Here is a 21454-nt window from a genome sequence, read left to right as displayed (position 1 = left end):
TGTAAAAAGGAGGTCATATAAAGGCATTAAAACTTTTAACATTTAAGAGATAGATATTTCTACCTCTTCCCACTTTTTTTCTCCTTAATTGACTTGGAGTTAGAACCCCAGAAGGTAATTTTGCTTATTCCATACAGATTACAAGACATCGGGTTGAATCCTTGGTCAGAAAAAAAAAAATCCTTGGAATCAGGTTTTGGTTACTTCATAAGTATCACCGTTGGCTGCTGGAACAAGTGTGCATAAACTGTTTTCCCCAGCAAGGGACCTAGATCAGTTACTGGACAAACCATCATGTCTTGATTGTCTCTCCATGATCAACTTGCATGGTACTGAACACCATGGTTTTTCTTGGGAAAAACCATCAACTTTTCTGGACAGGTAAAATCTTCCAGAAAACAACAGATGCCTATTTGTTGCTACCACCTCAAGTTCTTCCTCCACCACCTGTCCCCCAACCCCATGTGTCTGTCAGTACTATTGATAACACATGACTTTAGAGCCAGCTGAATTCCTGCCAGCTGACTTTCATCCAAATTTCTATTACTATCTAGGACTGAAGAACACAACAGCTCTATTTCTGGGTTTACAAAGACCTGTGTTATTGTCCCTCTTTTCCACTAGGCACTAAGACAGTAAGGCAGAGGGTGCAAATTTACCTAAGCATCCAATGGCAAGAGCGGATGCCAGAAAGGAGCCAGAATTCATGTTTTCTGCACCACTAATGAGGTTTTCTACACCTTTCCCCAGACTCATTTGACAACAGATGGTCAGCTAGGGAACAGCAAAAGATCCTAAATCCTCTCTCCTTCTCTCTATGTTCTGGAGAAATTACCTCTTGTGTTTGCTGACCTATTCGAGAGAGTATGGGAATCTTATCTGTTGAGGGAGTTTTGAGTCAAATCAGGTCCATGCCACTTAGGTCTATTTGCCTGGTAAATATGCAGCAATTAAAGTAACGAGATATATACACCAAGCTGCAAATGGAGCTCACTTGTGTTTAACAGCTAAAAAAAAAACAAAAAAAAAAAACAAAACACTTACCAGTGTTGTAGTGCTTTGTGCAGTAGCCAAGTTCCTTCTCTTCTTTCAAAATAAACTGGGGCAGGGTCAATCCTTCAGCAACTTGCACTGGACCATCGCTTAACCACTCAAATATCAGGTCATTCATCGTGTACCCAACTGAGGTAAAGAAATCATAGTGAAAATTGAATATGGCTTTCCAAGAAAGCTTGAAAGTCTACCCATGTAAAGAAACAAACAAGGAAACCATCTAAAGCGGACATATGCTCAGTCAATTCAACAGCATTCTTAATAAAAGAGCTGCAATCATCACTACAACTCTGTGTCATTGGAGCCAAAGAAATTTAAGACAGAAAGCTACTTATGGGTGGATTTTTTTTCTGTGTAATGAAAGAATGGAATCTAAAAAGTTTATTGATTTCTGCCTTTTTATTCACTAACTCTTTCTGAAGAACAAACAAGTAAACAAACATAAAAATCCTTTGAAGATTGTCTTTACTTGCAAGAGCTGAGGCTTTGGCAATTCAATAAGACAATCCAATCCACAGTGCCAGTCTTAGTACTTCAAATGAAAACCATTCTTTTTTTAAATGAGAATCAATTCATCACGGGCCTGCCTAAAACATTCCCATTGCAGACTTGGCCCTCCTCCTAGGGTCTATTAGCTTTGCATTCAGAAAGCTTATGTTAAAGTCCTTCTACTTTAGCAAATGGGGAAGACTATTGGCAGGTAACCTAAGAGGAAATTGTGGGATATGCAAATTAAGAATATTCATTTGTGCTAGTGTCTTGCTAAATGGGCCCACTCATCATAATTATTAATATGAAGTAAAACAGATTACCTATTATGAAAAATCATATTGTTATATGACTCAAATCATCCAAAATAAGATTGTTATCAGTTTGGTAATCCAAAGTTAGCTCTTAGTCTCCAGGCTCCTGCTAGCTAGGTCATCATCTGTCAATTGTTTCTGGATCTTTCTCTACCCTAGAAATGAAGCCTACTCTTCTTTCATGCACCATTTCTCTACCTTCTCCCTTTGTTTGTAATATTTGAACTTTTCAAATAAGAGTGATGAGGACAGGGGATGTTATGTGAGGTCTTGGCTGGTCAAAAACCTCAGCATGGTTTTTTTAAGTGTATGGATTCTTATTCTTATTTACTGCAAGATAGTGACTCACCAAAGCTACCCAGAAATCAATGGCAAGTTTAATTGTAATCTACTTTCCTGTTCCTTTATGTTGAAAAGGACTACCTTTTCAACATAAAGCACCCCCCCCAAAAAAAGAAGAAGAACATTTAAAGCAAGGAGATACAAAGAGGCCCTATACAAGCACTGATGATCCTCAAAGAGAATGGCAAACCCTATCTGTATGGGTACACCTTGGAAACCTCCAGCAAATAGTACTCTAAGCTCACAAAATACCCCATGTTCTTGTCTGTTAAGCTTCTCGTTGGCCACCACAATAAAAGTTCTTGTCAGTCACCCTGAAGCCTCAGCATGGGGAAGACAGCAGAGGTAAAGAGGTAGGGATGAAGAAAGTAATAATGGGATAGAAAAGGAAAAAAAATTATAATTCCCACCCTTCACATCCAAAGTTAGTGGTAAACATGATGTTTCTTTGATTTCATTATTCATGCCAGGACTGAGCTTATTTACTAATCCAAATTTTCTAAGCCTTGGATGAGCATCAGTTGACAGCTACGGCTACTGTTTTACAGAAAAAATAAAAGTGTTGGGTTGAGTCGGGAGATTTTGGAGCAGTAGAGAAAATAGAAAGAAGGAATCATTATGTAAGAAAATGTTTTTCTCAGCTTTCTTCTCAAGAGAAGGAGCGATAAGGAAAAAAGTATATAAGGCCTATTTTGAATCAGAAATTTTCATTTTATCTATGACAACTTCTTAAAGAGGTTTCATCATTTTGTGTATTTCTCTGGGATGTTTCAAGGAAAATCCATAGTGATTTTAAATGATCAGAATGAAACCAACCCTGTCACTACCTCTTTTTAAATAATAGATGTCTTTTTACACATATTATTTTTCTAAGCCAAGAAGTTAAAAGTATTTCCTTGCCCCTGCCTCATTAAATCTCCTAACATCCATGTAGGTCACAGGCACTTCTTATTCTCTGCATTTTACAAACAGAGAAACTGATCGACCAAGCCAGAAAGAAATTCATGTTTCTTAACTGAAAATCCTGTTACCTTGGAGGCATCAGCAACTTATGGTGACACATGTCAAAGATTTTAGTGGCATCAGGGTTAGGTAATAAAGGGGACAAAGTAGATGGGGGGTTTTCTACTTGCTTCACCATGCTTTTGTGTATCCACTGCTTATCTAAGAGAAATGCCTCTTATTCTAATTCCATCTCATCTCATGCTCCTCATTCTTACATCCTCCTCTGCCCAAGGTCGTTATGTCTTGTTCTCAAAGCAATTATCCCATCCTGCCAGAATTCCTTTTGGGGTGATGGTCTATACGGGCATAAGATGGAAAGAAACTCAATTTTCTGATTAAAGAGTGATTCACTATAAAAATTTAATGACTAATAATTTTAATTTTCCCAGGAGACATTTTCATTTCAATGAAAAGCTTACTAAATCAGGCTATTTTGCAGCGTGGGGGGGACAAAGGAAAGTTATTTGGCATTTTACTTTGAAAGGTTGTCTATGCTGTATTGATAATGAGATTTTGTATGACACACACACACTTTGGTTTGTCTTTCCATTAGGATGTTGGGGGTTGGTCAGTATATAGGGAATGAGTCATAAGGGTCCTTTCTCTTTAATTACATACTGAAAGAACCAGGTCATTGGTTAAAACAAGCAGGGAGTCATTTCAACAGTGGTGACTTACAACTCTCCAGCTGCATTGTACAGGTCTGGACATCCATCGGAAAGTTCTTCAAGTCCATGGGACAGGATAGGGTCAAGGTGAGTCTTAACAAACAAAAAAAAATTAAAAACCATTTTTAAATCTATGAAGTCCACTTGTTGAGAAACAAACAAAAGACACTTGGCATTAAGCAAAGTGACATTGATTCAAATAATGAAATCTAAGCTCCAAATCAGGGCAGTGCTTTTTGTTTTCAAAATGAAGAACAGTCATTGATAATTTTTTTAAAATATTGTAGTATTTCACCATAACCTCTTACTCTATTTTTCATCTTCCAGCCTCTGATTCTCCCTCCTTCCCCAAAAATGGTGCTGTTCTCAGCTTTGTACTAGAATAAACAAGACCACTGAGATATAACTTAACAAGAACAATAGACTCTTACCCACACTAATGTCCAAAAGATATAAAGTTTATACTATTTTATAATTATACCTTGGACTTTGCTTCAAGGACAGAAATGATGTAATAAGTGTAATTGATCATGGTAAGTGCTAGTTCTTCTTACATCAAATGGGCAAATGCTTAACTCCACAGTCTTCTCATTTACTACATGGATAGGTTAACAGTATATTTTAGCATTTATTCTAGAATTTTGATAATTCTGGAGCAAGTAGTTCTTGAGCTAGAAAAACCCATTTAAAGATGATGGTTTATTTAATTAAGTCCCACGTATTTATCTTTGTTTTTATTGCATTTGTTTTTGGGTTCTCAGTCATGAAATCCTTGCCTAAGCCAATATCTAGAAGGGTTTTTCCAATGTTATCTTCTAGAATATTTATAGTTTTAGGTCTTAGATTTTAGTCCTTGATCCATCTTGAATTGATTTTTGTATAAGGTGAAAGATGAGGATCCAGTTTCATTCTCCTACATGTGGCTTGCCAATTATCCCAGCACCATTTGTTGAATAGGGTGTCCTCCTCCTACTTTATGTTTTTGTTTATTTTGCATGGCAAAAGGAACAGTCAGCATAGTAAACAGGCAACCCACAGAGTGGGAGGAAATCTTCACAATCTATACATCTGACAAAGGACTAATATCCAGAATCTACAATAAACTCAAACAAATTAGCAAAAAAAAAAAAAAAAACAATCCCATCAAAAACTGGGCTATGGACATGAATATTCTCAAAAGAAGATATACAAATGGACAACAAACATAAAAAATGCTCAGCATCACTAATGATCAGGATAATGCAAATGAAAACCACAATGCAATATCACCTTACTCCTGCAAGAATGGCTATAATCAAAAATAAAAATAAAAAAAAATAGATGTTGGCATGGATGTGGTGAAAAGGGAACCTTTCTACAGGGAATGTAAACTAGTACAACCACTATGGAAAACAGTGTGGAGATTCCTTAAAGAAAGATAAGTAGAACTATTATTTGTTCCAGCAATCCCACTACTGGGTATCCACCCAGAGAAAAAGAAGTTATTATATGAAAAAGATATTTGCACACACATGTTTATAGCAGTACAATTCGCAATTGCAAAAATGTGGAACCAGCCCAAATGCCCATCAATCAACAAGTGGATAAAGAAACTGTGGTACATATATATGATGGAATACTACTCAGCCATAAAAAGGAATGAATTAATGTCATTCACAGCAACCTGGATGGGATTGGAGACCATTATTCTAAGTGAGGTAACTCAGGAATGGAAAACCAAATATCATATGTTCTCACTCGTAAGTGGGAGCTAAGCTATGAGGATGCAAAGGCATAAGAATGACACAATGGACTTTGGGGATGCAAGGGGAAAGGGTGGGAGGGAGGTGAGGGATAAAAGATTACAAATTGGGTTCAGTGTATACTGCTCAGGTGCTGGGTGCACCAAAATCTCACAAATCACCACTAAAGAACTCAGTCAGGTAACCAAATGCCACCTTTCCCCCAAAAACCTATGGAAATAAAAAATTTAAAAAGAAAAAAAAAGGAAAAACAAACTACTCATTATCTTACAAAACAAACAAACAAACGATGGTTTGTACATAGTCTTCAGCTCTCTGCACCCAGTAAGGGTTACTCTGCTCCACTTTCCTCTTTCCTTAATTTTTTTTGAACTCCAGTCAGCTCTGGCTGATCCTTATATCAGGATATTCGTTGAGCTACCATCTCATTTCCACCATATCCCTTTTTAATCCTCAAGGGAATGATGCACACCTCTTGCTCTCCCATTTTTCTATATCTCCAAGATTCAAGGAAGGAAGTTAGGATTGAGAATTAGTAAATCTTGGTTCTCTTCCTAGCACTGCCTCTAACTATCTCTTCCCCCAAACAAGACCTTAAACTTGCTAAACATTTGTTTTGTCATCAACCAAATGATGAGGTAGGTAAGATGATGCTTATTCTCATTTGATCCTAATACTACAATCCCTATTTTTCTAAAGTTGACTGCTTCAAATTCTGTTCATCGTATCTCAAACACCTTTTATATCCAAAGACCCCACGAAATCTCACACTGTTGCCTAAACTCTCCTTTGCTGTCATGCTCATTCTTGCTCTGCCTTCCTGGTTCCTTTATCTTTCCTTTCTCTGCTTCATTTTTACAATCTAGCAAACGAAACAAAATTTAACACGTGTATTTTAAAGAAAGGAAAGGGTTGCGATTTGAAGTCATATTAGACAAAGAATCCATGCTGACAATCATCAAAATTATTAAAATATAATGATTGGAAAAATAAAGATATAAAACAGTGTAATGTGAAAACATGTTTTAAATCTTGGAAATAAACACACCATTATATTAAGATTAGATATTTTTGGTTAGTGGGATGATTCATATTTTGTTTTTATTCTTTATCTTGCATTATCTGAATTGAGAAGTATAAATTATTTGAAAATGTCCATAAAAACTATTTATAACAGCTTTCCCATCTTCATGTAATTAGATGTGCCTTTCTTCAAACAATAACTGAAAAGTAAAATTATAAAATTCCATTTTGTTCAGTAATTTTTTGCTATTATAATCATATGATTATTAAAAATTTGTCACAAACATATAGCATTTCACATTCATTGCTAAATAAATTAGCTACCTTCTGTGGGCTATTCTGAGAACCCAAACATGTCTCTAAAGGAAAAAACGTGGCTTATAGTTCTAAACAACTGACTTAAAAATAACATTTTAGGCAGGAAAAATTGTTGTCATTTATGGAGTTCGTGTGTAGATATAGGTATAGATATACAGATATTTAGTTTTTGTTTCCCAGCATAAAGACTTTATTTTTTTGAAAACACAATTTTGTGGAGATTAATGCCGTGAACTCTTTGAAATGAGGACAGAATAAAAGAACCAAAAAAAAGTAAAAAAGAAAAAAAACAGAACTGGCACCTTATTAAGGGTGAAAAAAATTCAAAAGGCTCCATGAGCTTAAAATTGTTATTACCATAATGAGAATCTATTTTTTTCTGTTTTTCAAAGAAGAAATAAATATTTTCATCATACAAAAATATGTTCATTCATAACTTGGCTATTATGAATAGCACTGCAAAAGGAAACAAAGCCTCAATTAGACAGAAGGACTAGATTTTTCTTTCTTGGAGATATATTGCATAGCATGGTGAAAATAGTAAATCATAATGCATTATATATTTCAGAATTGCTAAGAGAGTAAATTTCAAGTGTTCTCACCATAAAAAATAGTAAGTATTTGAGGGAATGGATATGCTAATTTGCTTGATTTAATAACTCCACATTCTATTGATAAATCATAACATCACTTTGTACCCCATAAACATATAAAACTATAATTTGTCAATTTTCAATTCAAAAACTTAAAATTAAAATTTTAAAAAATGTTCATTATATGAAAATAACTAGATGGTATGTGGATAATTGGTTTCAGTGAATCAAAACCAAAAAATCTGGAAATTTCATTATAGTTTTGAAAAGTTTACTTTTAAGAAATTAAAAAGAATGATAATAATGAAAATGAACACACCTTAAAAGAGCATGTTAAGAACATCACAGAATTCAACTATATATTGCTTTGTTATTAGAAACAACCCAACTTTAATATTCCTAATCATAGGCTTGCTGAATTTGATGGTTTTGCAAAACGACCTTTTCACATTTCTTCAGGAAGCAGAGGTCTCACACACAATTATTGCTGCCTTTGGGGCAGATCTAACTATCCTAGAGGGGCTCCGCAGTTTGGGAGTCAAAACTATTAACAGCATGGGAGACCCCACTGAGATAAATTCCTAACAAGCAGGACCCTATCCCTGAATCTTGTCTCAGCTGAGAACTCAGTGGTTTTTTTTTTTTTTTTTTTTTTTTTCTTCTTTGTTTTTCTAATTTCCTTTCTAGGAAGCTCACAGAGTTTAAGCTTTGTTCCCAAACTTATAAAACCAGTGAGTGACCAAAGTTAGATTTGAATACAGCTTTAACCGACATCAAATTCCCTTTATTATTTCCCACACTACCACATTTCACATTTCCTCCTTAGGAAAATAATCTGTCAGGCCGGGCGCGGTGGCTCAAGCCTGTAATCCCAGCACTTTGGGAGGCCGAGACGGGCGGATCACAAGGTCAGGAGATCGAGACCATCCTGGCTAACACGGTGAAACCCCGTCTCTACTAAAAAAATACAAAAAACTAGCCGGGCAAGGTGGCGGGTGCCTGTAGTCCCAGCTACTCGGGAGGCTGAGGCAGGAGAATGGCGTAAACCCGGGAGGCGGAGCTTGCAGTGAGCTGAGATCCGGCCACTGCACTCCAGCCTGGGTGATAGAGCGAGACTCCGTCTCAAAAAAAAAAAAAAAAAAAAAAAAAAAAAAAAAGGAAAATAATCTGTCACCAATTTATTATCCTCCTTTGTCTATGAAGCCAGCAGAGTTGGTCATAGACACCTTAGTTGCCTTGTACCTGCTCAGGGATACCCCTTTCATTTTTCCTCAGACACCCAGAATTCTCATGGCCTGTTGTTTTAAAAACTCCTCCGGCCTCTCCCGGCAGCCCAGAGACCTGGGTGATAGACCTGGCTTACCCATAAAGAGCTATTTGATCTTGACTAAATCTCTGGGCCTCCCCCAACAAACATCCCCATCCTGCTCAACATCTCTGTGATTATAAACTATAAGTGAAGGCAACCAGCTTGAAGGATTTCCTCTTATAGGTAAATTTACCCTCTTGAATATGAGGAAAACTTTAAGTGCAAGGAACACTTCTTAAAATAGGAACTTCTTGGCAATCTGGGCAGATAGGTGAGACATCTATTGCTTCCACAGGGCTTTGTCATCCAATGTCCTAGAACACTATCCACTCTTTCACTGAGAACATAAGGAAGGCCTTCCTGTACCATGTTGATCCGTTGACTCTTTCCTCCCAGTTGTACCTTGAAATTTCTGAACCATGTGACATTCTAGTGTCAGGGAGATTTGACAGGATGCATCAAGTATCAAACAGGAGTGTCATCTTAACCCACCTAGACCTTAAGTGAAATTAGCCTGGGGGCAAGTTAGAAGTCAAGTTAAAAGTGCATCATTAATACAACCCACACATGGAGAGAGGGAGGGAAGATTAGGAAATCACTGGGATCAAAAACACTGCTAAGCTGGCTGACTGATCAAACATCTTTTAGTATAGTGGGTTTCAGTCTCTGGTAGGCATAAGCATTGTCTGATGGGCTTAGTCAGAATGCAGATTATCAGGCCCTCTTGATAAGCAGCCCAGGTTACACCAATGCTGGTGTCCTGGAGCACATTTTAAGGAGTACTACTTAAGCATATCCCAAGGGATGACTTTGATTTCTGTTAATGTGATAGACAAAAAGGTGAAGGTTTTAAGAAAGGGGTCTACAATTAGTAACAGTAGCACTCCTTTGGGAAATATTATTTCTTTTTTTTTCCCCCTTTTGAGATGGAATCTCGCTCTGTCACCCAGGCTGGAGTGCAATGGGATGATCTCGACTCACTGCAACCTCCACCTCCCAGGTTCAAGCGATTCTCCTCCCTCAGCCTCTCGACATTAGGGTAGGACAGTTAGCCTCAAGTAGGCTGCTAAGTGATTGGACTAGGGGTAATGGTACAAGTTAGGGGTGATGATCATGGGCTTCAGTCACATTGGAGAGGTATACTGGTTAAGTCAGGGCAGTGAAGCCAAAATCAGTCCACTGGCAACCAAGAATGTGATAGATGTGGCTAGGAAACTGGGAGAGCTGCTAAGAGGGGTAGGAGGACAGTTTCTAGGTGAGATAGAGAAGAAGCCAAGACCATCATGCCTTTTAACACATGCCAGTATGCAAAGGCCAAAAGTAGGCAGTGAACTCTACTCAGGGTGATGGCAGCATATCAGGTTACTGTCTCTGATGTCTGGAAAATAGGCCACCAAGAAATTTCAAAAGAAGTTAGGGAGGTGGCTGCAACATGCGTTGAATGAACCACAACAAAAATTTTAGAAAATCTCATGGTACTGGTCATAAAGAACAGAGTACATGGGAAGACTAGCTCTAGGTCCTAGGGTGGAGGGATTGGTATTAAGCATGACTCCATCTGGGCTGTAATGTAGTATTATACATCCATTCAGCAATATTTTGGCAAGTATTTATTGGGCACCAGGCACCAGACACCTAAAATAAGACAGTGTGTCTCTTGAAGGAGATCACAACTTAATATCAGAATTGCAGATATATATCCTAATAGTTTCAATTTATTATTCAACTTTTCGAAGTTGTTTGCAACTCTCCCACTTAATCCTTCTGATGATGTGAATCAGACACACCTGAACAGAATCAAATAAAGGCCCTTTAATTACTCCCTTGGGACCTAGATAAGCACTCTCAGTGATCAGGTAGAGCAGGTTATCTACTCTTACAGACCTGGATCCTTAGAGGGCCCTTTCGGTCTATCAGAGAAGCATGTCTTGATGCTCCTGAATCGAACCTGAGGTACCCACATGAGGATCTTTATTCACAGAAAACAAAAGGAATTGTCCAAGTCTGGTTAGGCAGGCAAGGAATGAAATTTTTTAACTTACCATTTCTGAAAGTTCTGTGACGAAATGGCTACTTTGAACTTACATCATGTAACGCATAGAGAGAGTCCTGCCTACTCCAGCCCTGAGCTTGTCACCTGGTCCATGGGCAGCCACAGATGTGGCTGCACCTGGGAAGGCTTTCCTCCTAATCAAAGTTGGAAAAATTAATGGTGTACAAATTGTTGGGAGCTCCACAAAGGTCCCAATACATCCTTGCTCAAACACCTTCCAACTCTTAGCTGCTATATATAATAAATGGATAAACATTTAGCTAAAGGCTTCTTTGACTATTAAGATGCAAAGCTAGGAAGAGAAATGTGTTTCGAGTACTGTTACTCATTTCCTTCTTTGTGTAAATGAATTGATAGATTCCCAGATTCCCTATTGATATCTCCAAGGGCAGACTGTCATACTAAGAAAATCAAAGGGAAACATGAAACTAGATGAAAAACAGGGCTCAGAAAAATGTGGCTGGGCACCAGAGACACATCATTTTTTCAATATTGTCTAAGGCTGGACCTAAACCCCAGGTTGGTTCTGAGCTGTATGGTTAGACGCTTTCCTCTCCATTAATTCCAAATAGGCACTTTTGCTGTTTTTTCTTTTTCATTTTTTTTTTTCCCTGTTGACCTTAGGATGTGGAGGAGATAAATGGCAACACTGCTTGGCTCATTAGCTGTTCTCCTCTCCCCTGACTAAAATCCCAGTGGCTGAGCAGGAAGGTCCATGTTTACCAAATATCATAAAGGCATCATAGAAAATACCCATATGCAATGAGCAATAGTAGCTGGGAAGGACAAAAATACAATATCTGCTCCCATCTGTGTGTGGTCCTTTCAGAAAGTGTGCACACATATGGTTGGCCCATGTTAATCAAGTCCAAATGTGGATTAGATTCAACTTGGAGAGCAACTGATAAATCTGCAGCTAAATTTTTCCCCAAATGCTTTGATATTTCCTGGATGAAAATGTTTTGAAGGTGTTGAATAGAAGAGGGATAAACTGAACACCATCAGAGGAAGGAGCTCAAATTACCAAAGATTTAAATAATCAATACTCCCCGACATCTTAGTTACATTTTACATTTCAAAGTCATTTCACATCTAGTATTTATTTATATATCCAAACATTGGTGAAGATAAAATGTAGCCTGCACATTAAAATAAATGAGAACTGCCTTTTTCATTGTCACTATGCGTCTAGTATTATATTTAATAGTGGCATTGAGGTGAAGAAAAAGAGAAAGTTACTGTACAATGTAGCAATTTTTAAAATGTTTTATTTTACTTTTTAAAAAAAGGGGAAAGAGAACATGTGTAAGCACGTTTATGAACTGCAGATATGGTTTTGAGAAAACCAAAGCAACCTCGTACCTGTTGACAACTGAGAGTAAAATTGTGTTACCTGGCTGGTATTTTGCTGCATTAAAAAGACTTCCATTGTGGTAACTGGTGGAGACTTACTGACCACTGTTTCTGGTGGCAAAGGTTGGAGAGAGAATGGAGTTCTGGTCAGATGATAGGATGGTCCATCCTTGACTGGATAACACTTTGAAACCAAGCATAATTCCTCAGTTTGCTTTTAACAAGCAGCTAAAGGGGAGCAACAGCATCAGCTCAACTATTATCTGAAAGTAGATGCAACTGTCACCTCTGTTATGAGCTACATGTCTCCCAAAAAGAGGAAACTCAAGGCAAGGAGAGTATCCATCTGCTTTGGACTAAGTGTGGAAAGTGACTGGAGCCTGAATAGTACAAGTATGTCCATACATATGTGTTAAGGAAGGTAAGGGGCATTGTCACCCTTACTTACTCCCTTTTATCCTACAGCCAACTCAAGGATAATTAAGACATTCATTGAACATTTATTATGAATCTGGAACTGAGAAAAACTGCAGGTCAAAGAAAGGTTAAATGACTTTTTATGGTCACTTAGTAAAATTGGATTTGAATCCAAGTATTCCTGACCCTCAGAACTGACATTTGTCCCACCCCAATAGAATTCTGTCTTTAATCCCCTAGCGTACATTTTGCTTTCTATCCTTCATCTGACTGCTCAAGTTTAGCAAAATACCCATACTAAAATGAAACATCAAATAAAACCTTTGTTTTATTGTCATTTGAAATAACCAGTCAATCAGAAATGAGATGGTTTTGCTCTGAGAGTATGTCTCATGTGGAACTTCATATAATTGTATTCATACATGTACTTAATAATTTTCAGTGACTGTCCAATGATAAATATTGTATCCTCTTTGATACAGATGTTAGTTTGTAATTTTAAATGCCACAAGCGAGAAGAAACTTGTTGGAGAGACTGCTGAGACACGCAGATGGACACGTTTTTTTTCCATTTTAAAATAAGGTACCTTTTCCTTTGGATTATGTGCTATGAGAATGCACTAAAGTAATTCATATGTTTCATAAGAGCCATGGTGATATTATGCATGTTTATTTTGGTATTAATGCAATCCAGGGAGCCTTACAAAAGTAGCAGTGTGGACCGGGTAGAAGCCCACATGAATGTAAGTTGAGCAGCCTCACCAGGACCTCTGGTTTTCCTTTGGCTTTCTGCCATGAGAAAGTTCAGGTGATGAGTAATAACAGCAGACTAACTCTTCAGCTCTGCTGGCTCAAATCTACCACATGATTCCTTTAGTCTAAATAGTCAGTCAATTATTTTCCCAGCCAACCATCTTTGTGTAATTGTCTAAAAGTATATAAACCCATGATTTATGAACATATTCTAAAATAATAATTCACAGATATTCCTGGTGATTGAATTAGAGGGTACAAGTGATCTAGTTTGCGACTGGAAAATTTCTCAGGGCACTTGGTACTGAGTATTTGTCGTCATGTAAACTATATGTTGAATTTTTCTTTTTTGGAGACAGAGTCTCACTTTGTCACCAAGGCTGTAGGGCAGTGGCATGATCTTGGCTCACTACAGCCTCGACTTCCTGGGCTCAAGCGATCCTCCTGCCTTAGCCCCCTAAGTAGCTGGGACTACAGGCACACACCACCAGGCCCAGCTAGTTTGTTTTTTTTTTTAATTTTTTGTAGGGATGGGATTTTGCCATGTTGCTCAGGCTTGTCTCCAACTCCTGAGCTAAAGTGATACACCCTCCTCAACCTCCCAAGTGCTAAGATTGCAGGTGTGAGTCACTGTGCCCGGCCACGTTGAATATTTTAACGCTGCCTCTTAAATTACAGGTAGTCCAATCCTCCCTAACCTACTCCAAAATCAGGTTCCTCTTCTCAGGAGTTGTATATCTAATTGGGGAGAAAAGGGTTCAAAGATCCAAGTAGTTTAAGACAGGCATCTTGAAATTCTGAATCTCCTCTGCTGACTCAAGCCCTAAGGGACATGAAGAATGCACTCTTATTTACTCATCAGGAAAGTGTTTTGTGGTTTGGGAAGGAGAGGGAGGTTATTTTGAGTTAAAAACTTATAATAGTGCTAGAAGGAGCCTCATACTTGGTCTAAGTCCCTGGTTCAGTCTCATTTTATAGAGGAAACTGAGACCCAGAATGATAAACTTATGGGGCTGGAGAGGCTGTTCTATGATCCTGGGAGATATAGTAAATGATGAAAGGAAGTGTGGAGATCACAATGCCCTGAGCCATCTTCTCAGTATTCTGCTCTTTGTACCACTGACTGAAGAGCAAACTCTGATTAATGTTAATGAAATGGAAAGTTACCTCTAAATGGAAGAAAACCTACTGGTTGCTATGGCTAGTCCAGTCAGGTAAACAGTTAAGGATATGTGGTCATGCTAACTGCCATGTATTTCATTGATCAAGTCTCTCTTTTCCTCCAAACAAGCATAAGATCTTTAATGGTTAATACTGAGTGTCAACTTGATTGGATTGAAGGATGCGAAGTATTGTTCCTGGGTATGTCTATGAGGGTGTTGCCAAAAGAGATTAACATTTGAGTCAGTGGACTGGGAGAGGCAGACCCACCCTCAGTCTGGCTGGGCACCATCTAATCAGCTGCCAGCACGGCTAGAATAAAGCAGGCAGGAGAAGATGGAAGAACCGACTTGCTGAGTCTTCTGGTCTTCATCTTTCTCCTGTGCTGGATGTTTCCTGCCTTCGAACATCAGACTCCAAGTCTTCAGCTTTTGGACTCTTGGGCTCACACCAGTGGTTTGCCAGGGGCTCTTGGCCTTTGGTCACAGGCTAAAGGCTGCACTGTCGGCTTCCCTACTTTTGAGGTTTTGGGACTCAGACTGATCCACTGCTGACTTCCTTGCTCCTCAACTTGCAGACGGCCTATCATGGGACTTTACCTTGTGATGGTGTGAGTCAGTCAGTTCTCCTTAATAAACTCCCTTTCATAAACATAAGTAACTTTTAGTTCTGTCCCTCTAGGGAACCCTGACTAACACAAGATCCTTACTCTGTTGTGTCTGAATCAATATTAGGTCCCATAGTGTTTGTGTATTTCTAACCTGAGCAGGAGCTCAACAAAGTTTTCCATACTTTATGAGAGTCTGTCATATATACAACACACTTTCTGGACCTTCACACTTCCACCCTCAGCCATGTTGCTCAGGCTGTAAAGGGCCTCTCTCCAAAAATAGCCCCTCCACACCACAGCTCCTGCTGAATCCACTAGCATATGTGCATGCCCGCGCTTCCCACCCTCCCAACCTTGCTCGCCTCTAGGAAGAATGGAATCATTGTGGTTTCTATGGCATTTCCAAGCACTTCTCTGAAGACTGCTTAATTCTGATGTGGGCGCTTATGTTACAGACATTAATTACTTCATTAAGTCAAGTTACAATACTAATGAGGATTTGGACACAGAGTTAGAAAATGAGAATGTAATTTTGCCTGGATTATAGAACATAAGGATAAATAATGATCCAAATATGCACAGGAAAAGAAATCATAGTTTTTCATAGCTGCCTTCTAATAGAAAATGTGGGCTTACATGTCTCATCAAAATTGAGAGTAAGGTAATCAAAGCAACACCACTGGTAACATTTAAGGCAGGTCTCAGTTCATTGTGCATTTTATTTTTGGCTCTGACATCTAAGTAGAGAATGTCCTTATTCCCTATGCCATAAAAAAATTTATAACTAAAGTTAGAATCTTTTGAAGTTCTTGCATCAGACTATAGGATCAGTCAAGGATGGGAGGCCATGTGAGAAAAGCGAGCCTTCTATGTATGTGGGTAGAGTTGGTCATTAGACAAGATTGTTTGGAGGAACACCGTTGGATGTCTGTCTAGAAATCTGCACTGTACCTACTCTCAGTGGTGCCTGTAATCTATCATCAGAGGGAAAAGCATGCCAATCCCCAAGGGTTCTCTATTACAACTCCAGTACTACTGGGAAGGCAGAATACTGAATTATCAACACCCAGAATTGCAAATAGAATCAAAAGGGATTAACAAGCAAATCACCTCCAGTGCCATAAAGGAATAAGTTTTAGGTCAGATAAAGGTTGATGATGAGGTGAACAGATGCTTTGGTGATATGGGGTGCTATTGTTAAGGGGCAATTTTATAATTATTTATGGTTTATCAGAGGGTAGCATGAGGCCCCCAGATAAATGGTCAGTTTAATAACACACTGAAAGCAAACAATATTTTCTTAATAACTTCACCTTTAGGTATACCCATTCTGGAGGCATGCAGTAAATCTGGAAACAAAGCTCTTAACAGTTGGAGGGTCATAGCTTCTTTAATAAAGATAAGGACCTCTTCCTCTAAACAAACAAACAAAAACTAGCTTAAATAACCTAATGCACAAAATATGCGTGTGTGTGTGTGTGTGTGTGTGTGTGTATATATATATATATATATATATATATATATATATATATATATATATAGAGAGAGAGAGAGAGAGAGAGAGAGAGAGAGAGAGAGTGTGTCTCACTCTTCGCCCAGGCTGGAGTGCAGTGGTGTGATCTCTGCTCACTGCAGCCTCCACCTCCTGGGTTCCAGTGATTCTCCTGCCTTAGCCTCCTGAGTAGCTGGGACTACAGGTGCCCGCCACCATGCCCGGCTAATTTTTGTACGTTTTTTTTTTTTTTTTTTAGTAGAGATGGGGTTTCACCATGTTGGCCAGGATGGTCTCCATCTCCTGACTTCGTGATCCACCCACCTCAGCCTCCCAAAATGCTGGGATTACAGGCGTGAGCATATATTTTGAGCAAGGTTCCAGCAAAACCATATGATCATCCCAATAGACACAGAAAAATATTTTGATAAAATTCAAAATCCTTTCATGATAACAACCACCAGCAGACTAGGAATCAAAGGAACATCCCTCAAAATAATAAGAGCAATCTATGACAAACCCACAGTCAACATCATACTGGGTGGCAAAAGCTGGAAGCATTCCCCTTGAGCACTGGAACAAGACAAGGATATCCTCTCTCACCACTCCTATTAAACATAATACTGGAAGTCCTAGCCAAGGCAATCAGGCAAGAGAAAGAAATAAAAGGCATCTAAATAGGAAGAAAGGAACTGAAACTATTTGTCTTAGCTAATGATATGATTCTATATCTAGACACCCCTAAAGACTCAGCCAAAAGGCTCCTGAATTGATAAATGACTTTAGCACAATTTTAGGACACAAAAATTAATGTACAAATATCAGTAGCATTTCTATACACCAATAACATTCAAGCTGAGAGTAAAATTAAGAACACAATACCATTTGCAATAACTACAAAAAAATGAAATACTTAGGAATACAGGTAACCAAGGAGGAGAAAGATCTCTACAAGAAGAACTACAAAACACTGCTGAAAGAAATCAGAGATGACACAAATAAATGGAAAAACAACCCATGTTCATAAATTTGAAGAATCAATATCATTAAAATGATCATACTGCCCAAAGCAATTTACAGATTCAATGCTATTCCTATCGAATTAACAATGTCATTTTTCACACAATTAGAAAAAAAAAACTATTCTAAAATTCATACAGAACCAAAAAAGAGCACAGATAACCAAAGCAATCCTAAGCAAAAAGAACAAAGCTGGAGGCATCACACTACCCAAGTTCAAGCTGTACTATAAGGCTACAGTAATAAAAACAACATGGTACTGGTACAAAAACAGACACATAGACCAATGGAACAGAATAGAGAACCCAGAAATAAAGCCACACACAAGCTGATCTTTGACAAAGCTGACAAAACAAGCTGGGGAAAGGACTCCTTTTTCCAAAAAAATGGTGCTGGAATGACTAGCTAGCCATATGCAGAAGAATGAAACTGGACCACCACCTTTTACCATATACAAAAATTAACTCAAGATGGATTACAGATTTAAGTGTCTGGCCTCAAACTATAAAAATCCTAGACAGGGCCGAGCACAGTGGCTCATCCCTGTAATCCCAACATTTTGGGAGGCTGAGGCAGGCAGATCACTTGAGGTCGGGAGTTCAAGACCAGCCTGGCCAACATGGGGAAACCCCATCTCTACTAAAACTACAAAACTTAGTTGGGCATGGTGGCATGCACATGTGATCCAAGCTACTTGGCAGGCTGAGGCAGGAAAATCACTTGTACCTGGGAGCAGAGTTGTCAGTGAGCCAAGATCACACCATTGCACTCCAGCCTGGGTGACAGAGCGGGATGTTGTCTCAAAAGAAAAAAAAAAATCCTAGACAGAAACCCAGGAAACACCATTCTTGACACTGGCCTTGGAAAAGAATTTTTGGATAAGTCCCCAAAAGCAACTGCAACAAAAACAAAAGTTGCCAAATGGGACTTAATTAAACCAAAGAGCTTCTTCACAACAAAAGAAATTATCAATAGAGTCAACAGACAAGTTACAGAATAGAAGAAAATGTTCACAAACTATGCATCTGATAAAAGCCTAGTATCCAGAATCTATAAGGAACTTAAGCCAATCAACAAGCAAAAAACAAATAGCCCCATTAAAAATGGGCAAAGGACATGAACAGACACTCCTCAAAAAAAGACATACAAGTGGTCAACAAACATATGAGAAAATGTTCATCATCACTGATCATTAGAGAAATACAAATCAAAACCACAATGAGATACTATCTCACACCAGTCAGAATGGCTACTATCAAAAAGTCAAAAAGCAACAGATGCTGCAAGGCTGCAGAGAAAAGCAAACACGTACACACTGTTGGTGGGAATGTAAATTAGTTCAGGCGCTGTGGAAAGTAGTTTGAAGACTTCTTAAATAACTTAAAACAGAGATACTATTTGACCCATCAATCCCATTCCTGGGTGTATACCCCAAGGAAAATAAATTGTTCTACAAAAAGACACATGAAGTTGTATGTTCATCACAGCACTATCCACAATAGCAGACATGGAACCAGCCTAGCTGCCCATCAATGGTAGATTAAAGAAAATGTGGTACATATATACCATAGAATACATGCAGCCATAAAAAAGCATGAAATGATGCCCTTTGCTGCAACATGAATTGTGTGTGTATCTTTTGACTTGGGTTGAAGTAAATGAGGAATTAATGTGGGGGTAGGAAATGACAGCACTGAAACAGAAGTGAAGAGCCCTGATTCTTGTCCTAGCTTTCCTACTTACTAACTCCATTGTTTGGATTAACCCAACTTCTGAAAGAAGTCACTTCCTTATCACTAAAACAAGCGTGTTGGATTAGATATTTTACAAGGTAACTTCAAATTTAAAAAAAAATCCTTCTATAAAAGTCATATTTCTGACTAAATTCTCAGAAGCAATGGGATTTTTAAAAAGAAGACAATATCAGCAAAGATACTGTGGGCATGTGAGACAAGCTGTTCTTCAAAAATGCTCTCCTTCTCCTTTTTTCTTTCATGTTGTCCACCATATCCCATGATGTCCTGACCTTTATTCCAACTCATTTATATTAAATTCAACAAATATTGTTTAAACAATAATATGTACAACCTTCAAAATTCACCTCACTATTTCAGTATGGATTCAAGTATGGATTCATTGTAAGTAATGTGAATTTAGAATTTGACTCTCTCTGAATTTAGAATTTGACTCTCTTTCCCCATCCCAGATGAAGGATCACATCTTACTCAGTACTTGATCTTTAGGCCCAGCATGGTCTCCGGATTACTGACTTTCTCTGAAGAGGGTTTACAAATCAAAATGTATACTTTTGTCAGAGGTGATCAATAATTAATGGGGCGGGCCAACAAAAAACTTAGGAAAAAAACAGAGTAAGATAAAACATTAAAGAATGAATACTAAAGAAGAAAAATGGACAGAAATGGATTTGGTCCTTTTTCATCAACAAAGACTGTGCCCTACTACACTGGATAAAAGGTTTATTAACACTGAGCTAAGGCCTTTCCTTCCTATTTAAAAGATTTGTTTGAATTTTAGTCAAGTACCCTAAGTGTTCATAAGGAGGATACTTAGGGAGCTCTAGTCTACTGCCATCTCTCTTTTTTTTAGACCCCTACCTTTTGGAATACAGATATATGAAGTATTGGGAAATGTGATCTTGCTTGTTATGAAATCAATGAACTGTATAGTTCTCTATTTGTTTTGTTTGACCATCAAAGCCTTGAACTTTGGTGTCCATAGAGAGTTAATTCTACCCCTACACCTACAAAGCTAAGAAAAACATGGAATTTTCCCCAGATTAAATGCAAGTGGTATTTGCTTTAAGTTTTAGGAAAATGCAAATACAGAGTATCAAGACAGAACATTACTTTTTAAAATGTGGACCACATGCTTACATAATTAAATAATTGCTTAAGTATTTACTGTGTATGTGGAGACAGTTTTAGGGGTTTTTTTTTTGGTACTTCTAGCCCCTTCCTTGTATCATTCTCAACCTTTCTTCATTCTATCCCATTTATACTCTTAGGAATCCAATATGTTCATCCTCAGAAATAAATTTTATATCAGCTTTTTAGAGTTTAGTGTGGATTTAAGCCAGTGGATTTCCTCTCCTGTGAGTATTTGTGTTGTAAACCTGAGTATGCAGGGGAATTACTTCCTAATGGAACTTTTCAGTAGGAACTTTTCAGCACCTTTAAGACATGGACCTACTTGGGAGGCTGAGGCAGGAGAATGGCGTAAACCCGGGAGGCGGAGCTTGCAGTGAGCTGAGATCCGGCCACTGCACTCCAGCCCGGGCGACAGAGCAAGACTCCGTCTCAACAACAACAAAAAAAGACATGGACACAACTGTACCTGCCTTGGCCTTAAACTTGAGTCAAACCTGCAGCTGGGCATATATTAGCACTAGTTACTCCTTGACCTCTAGTTAAATTGAGCCCAGTGACAAACAGGAGTGTGGATGCCAACTCCCAAATTCTGGCAATATTTTGGTCACATAATTCATTTGCAAAATTAGAGCCACTTTTGTTTTCCTTGTTTCCTATTTATTCCTATTACTTAATTTATCATGTTTCCCCCTGCCTTGTTAGACTGAAGTCATTGCGGGGGAAGGACCACATCTTACTTAGTTCTGGATCTCTAGACCCAGCACAGTATCTGGTTCATCAAAAGCCCTTCAAAGCAAAAAATTAGATTCTTACAGCTCAAATCTCCCAACAGCTTGTATTTTCTTAAAATG

The 21454-nt window shown here is 38.3% G+C and overlaps 1 protein-coding gene across 7 annotated transcripts in view; it reads right to left on the bottom strand.

Moving 5' to 3' along the window:
* The window catches only part of GLRA2 (glycine receptor alpha 2), a 230659-nt gene that overhangs the window by 147818 nt on the left and 61387 nt on the right, over positions 1-21454 (bottom strand). For all 7 annotated transcript variants that reach the window (XM_045383250.2, XM_074029168.1, XM_074029169.1 and 4 more), the window contains 2 exons: positions 3882-3964; positions 1045-1182 (listed from right to left, as the gene is read on the bottom strand). In XM_045383250.2, the coding sequence (XP_045239185.1) occupies positions 1045-1182; positions 3882-3964 (221 nt within the window). The remainder of the gene's footprint in view (positions 1-1044; positions 1183-3881; positions 3965-21454) is intronic.

Source organism: Macaca fascicularis, chromosome X (assembly GCF_037993035.2).
Source record: "Macaca fascicularis isolate 582-1 chromosome X, T2T-MFA8v1.1".
Classification (NCBI taxonomy): Eukaryota; Metazoa; Chordata; class Mammalia; order Primates; family Cercopithecidae; genus Macaca; species Macaca fascicularis.
This window is presented reverse-complemented; position numbering and strand designations above follow the sequence as displayed.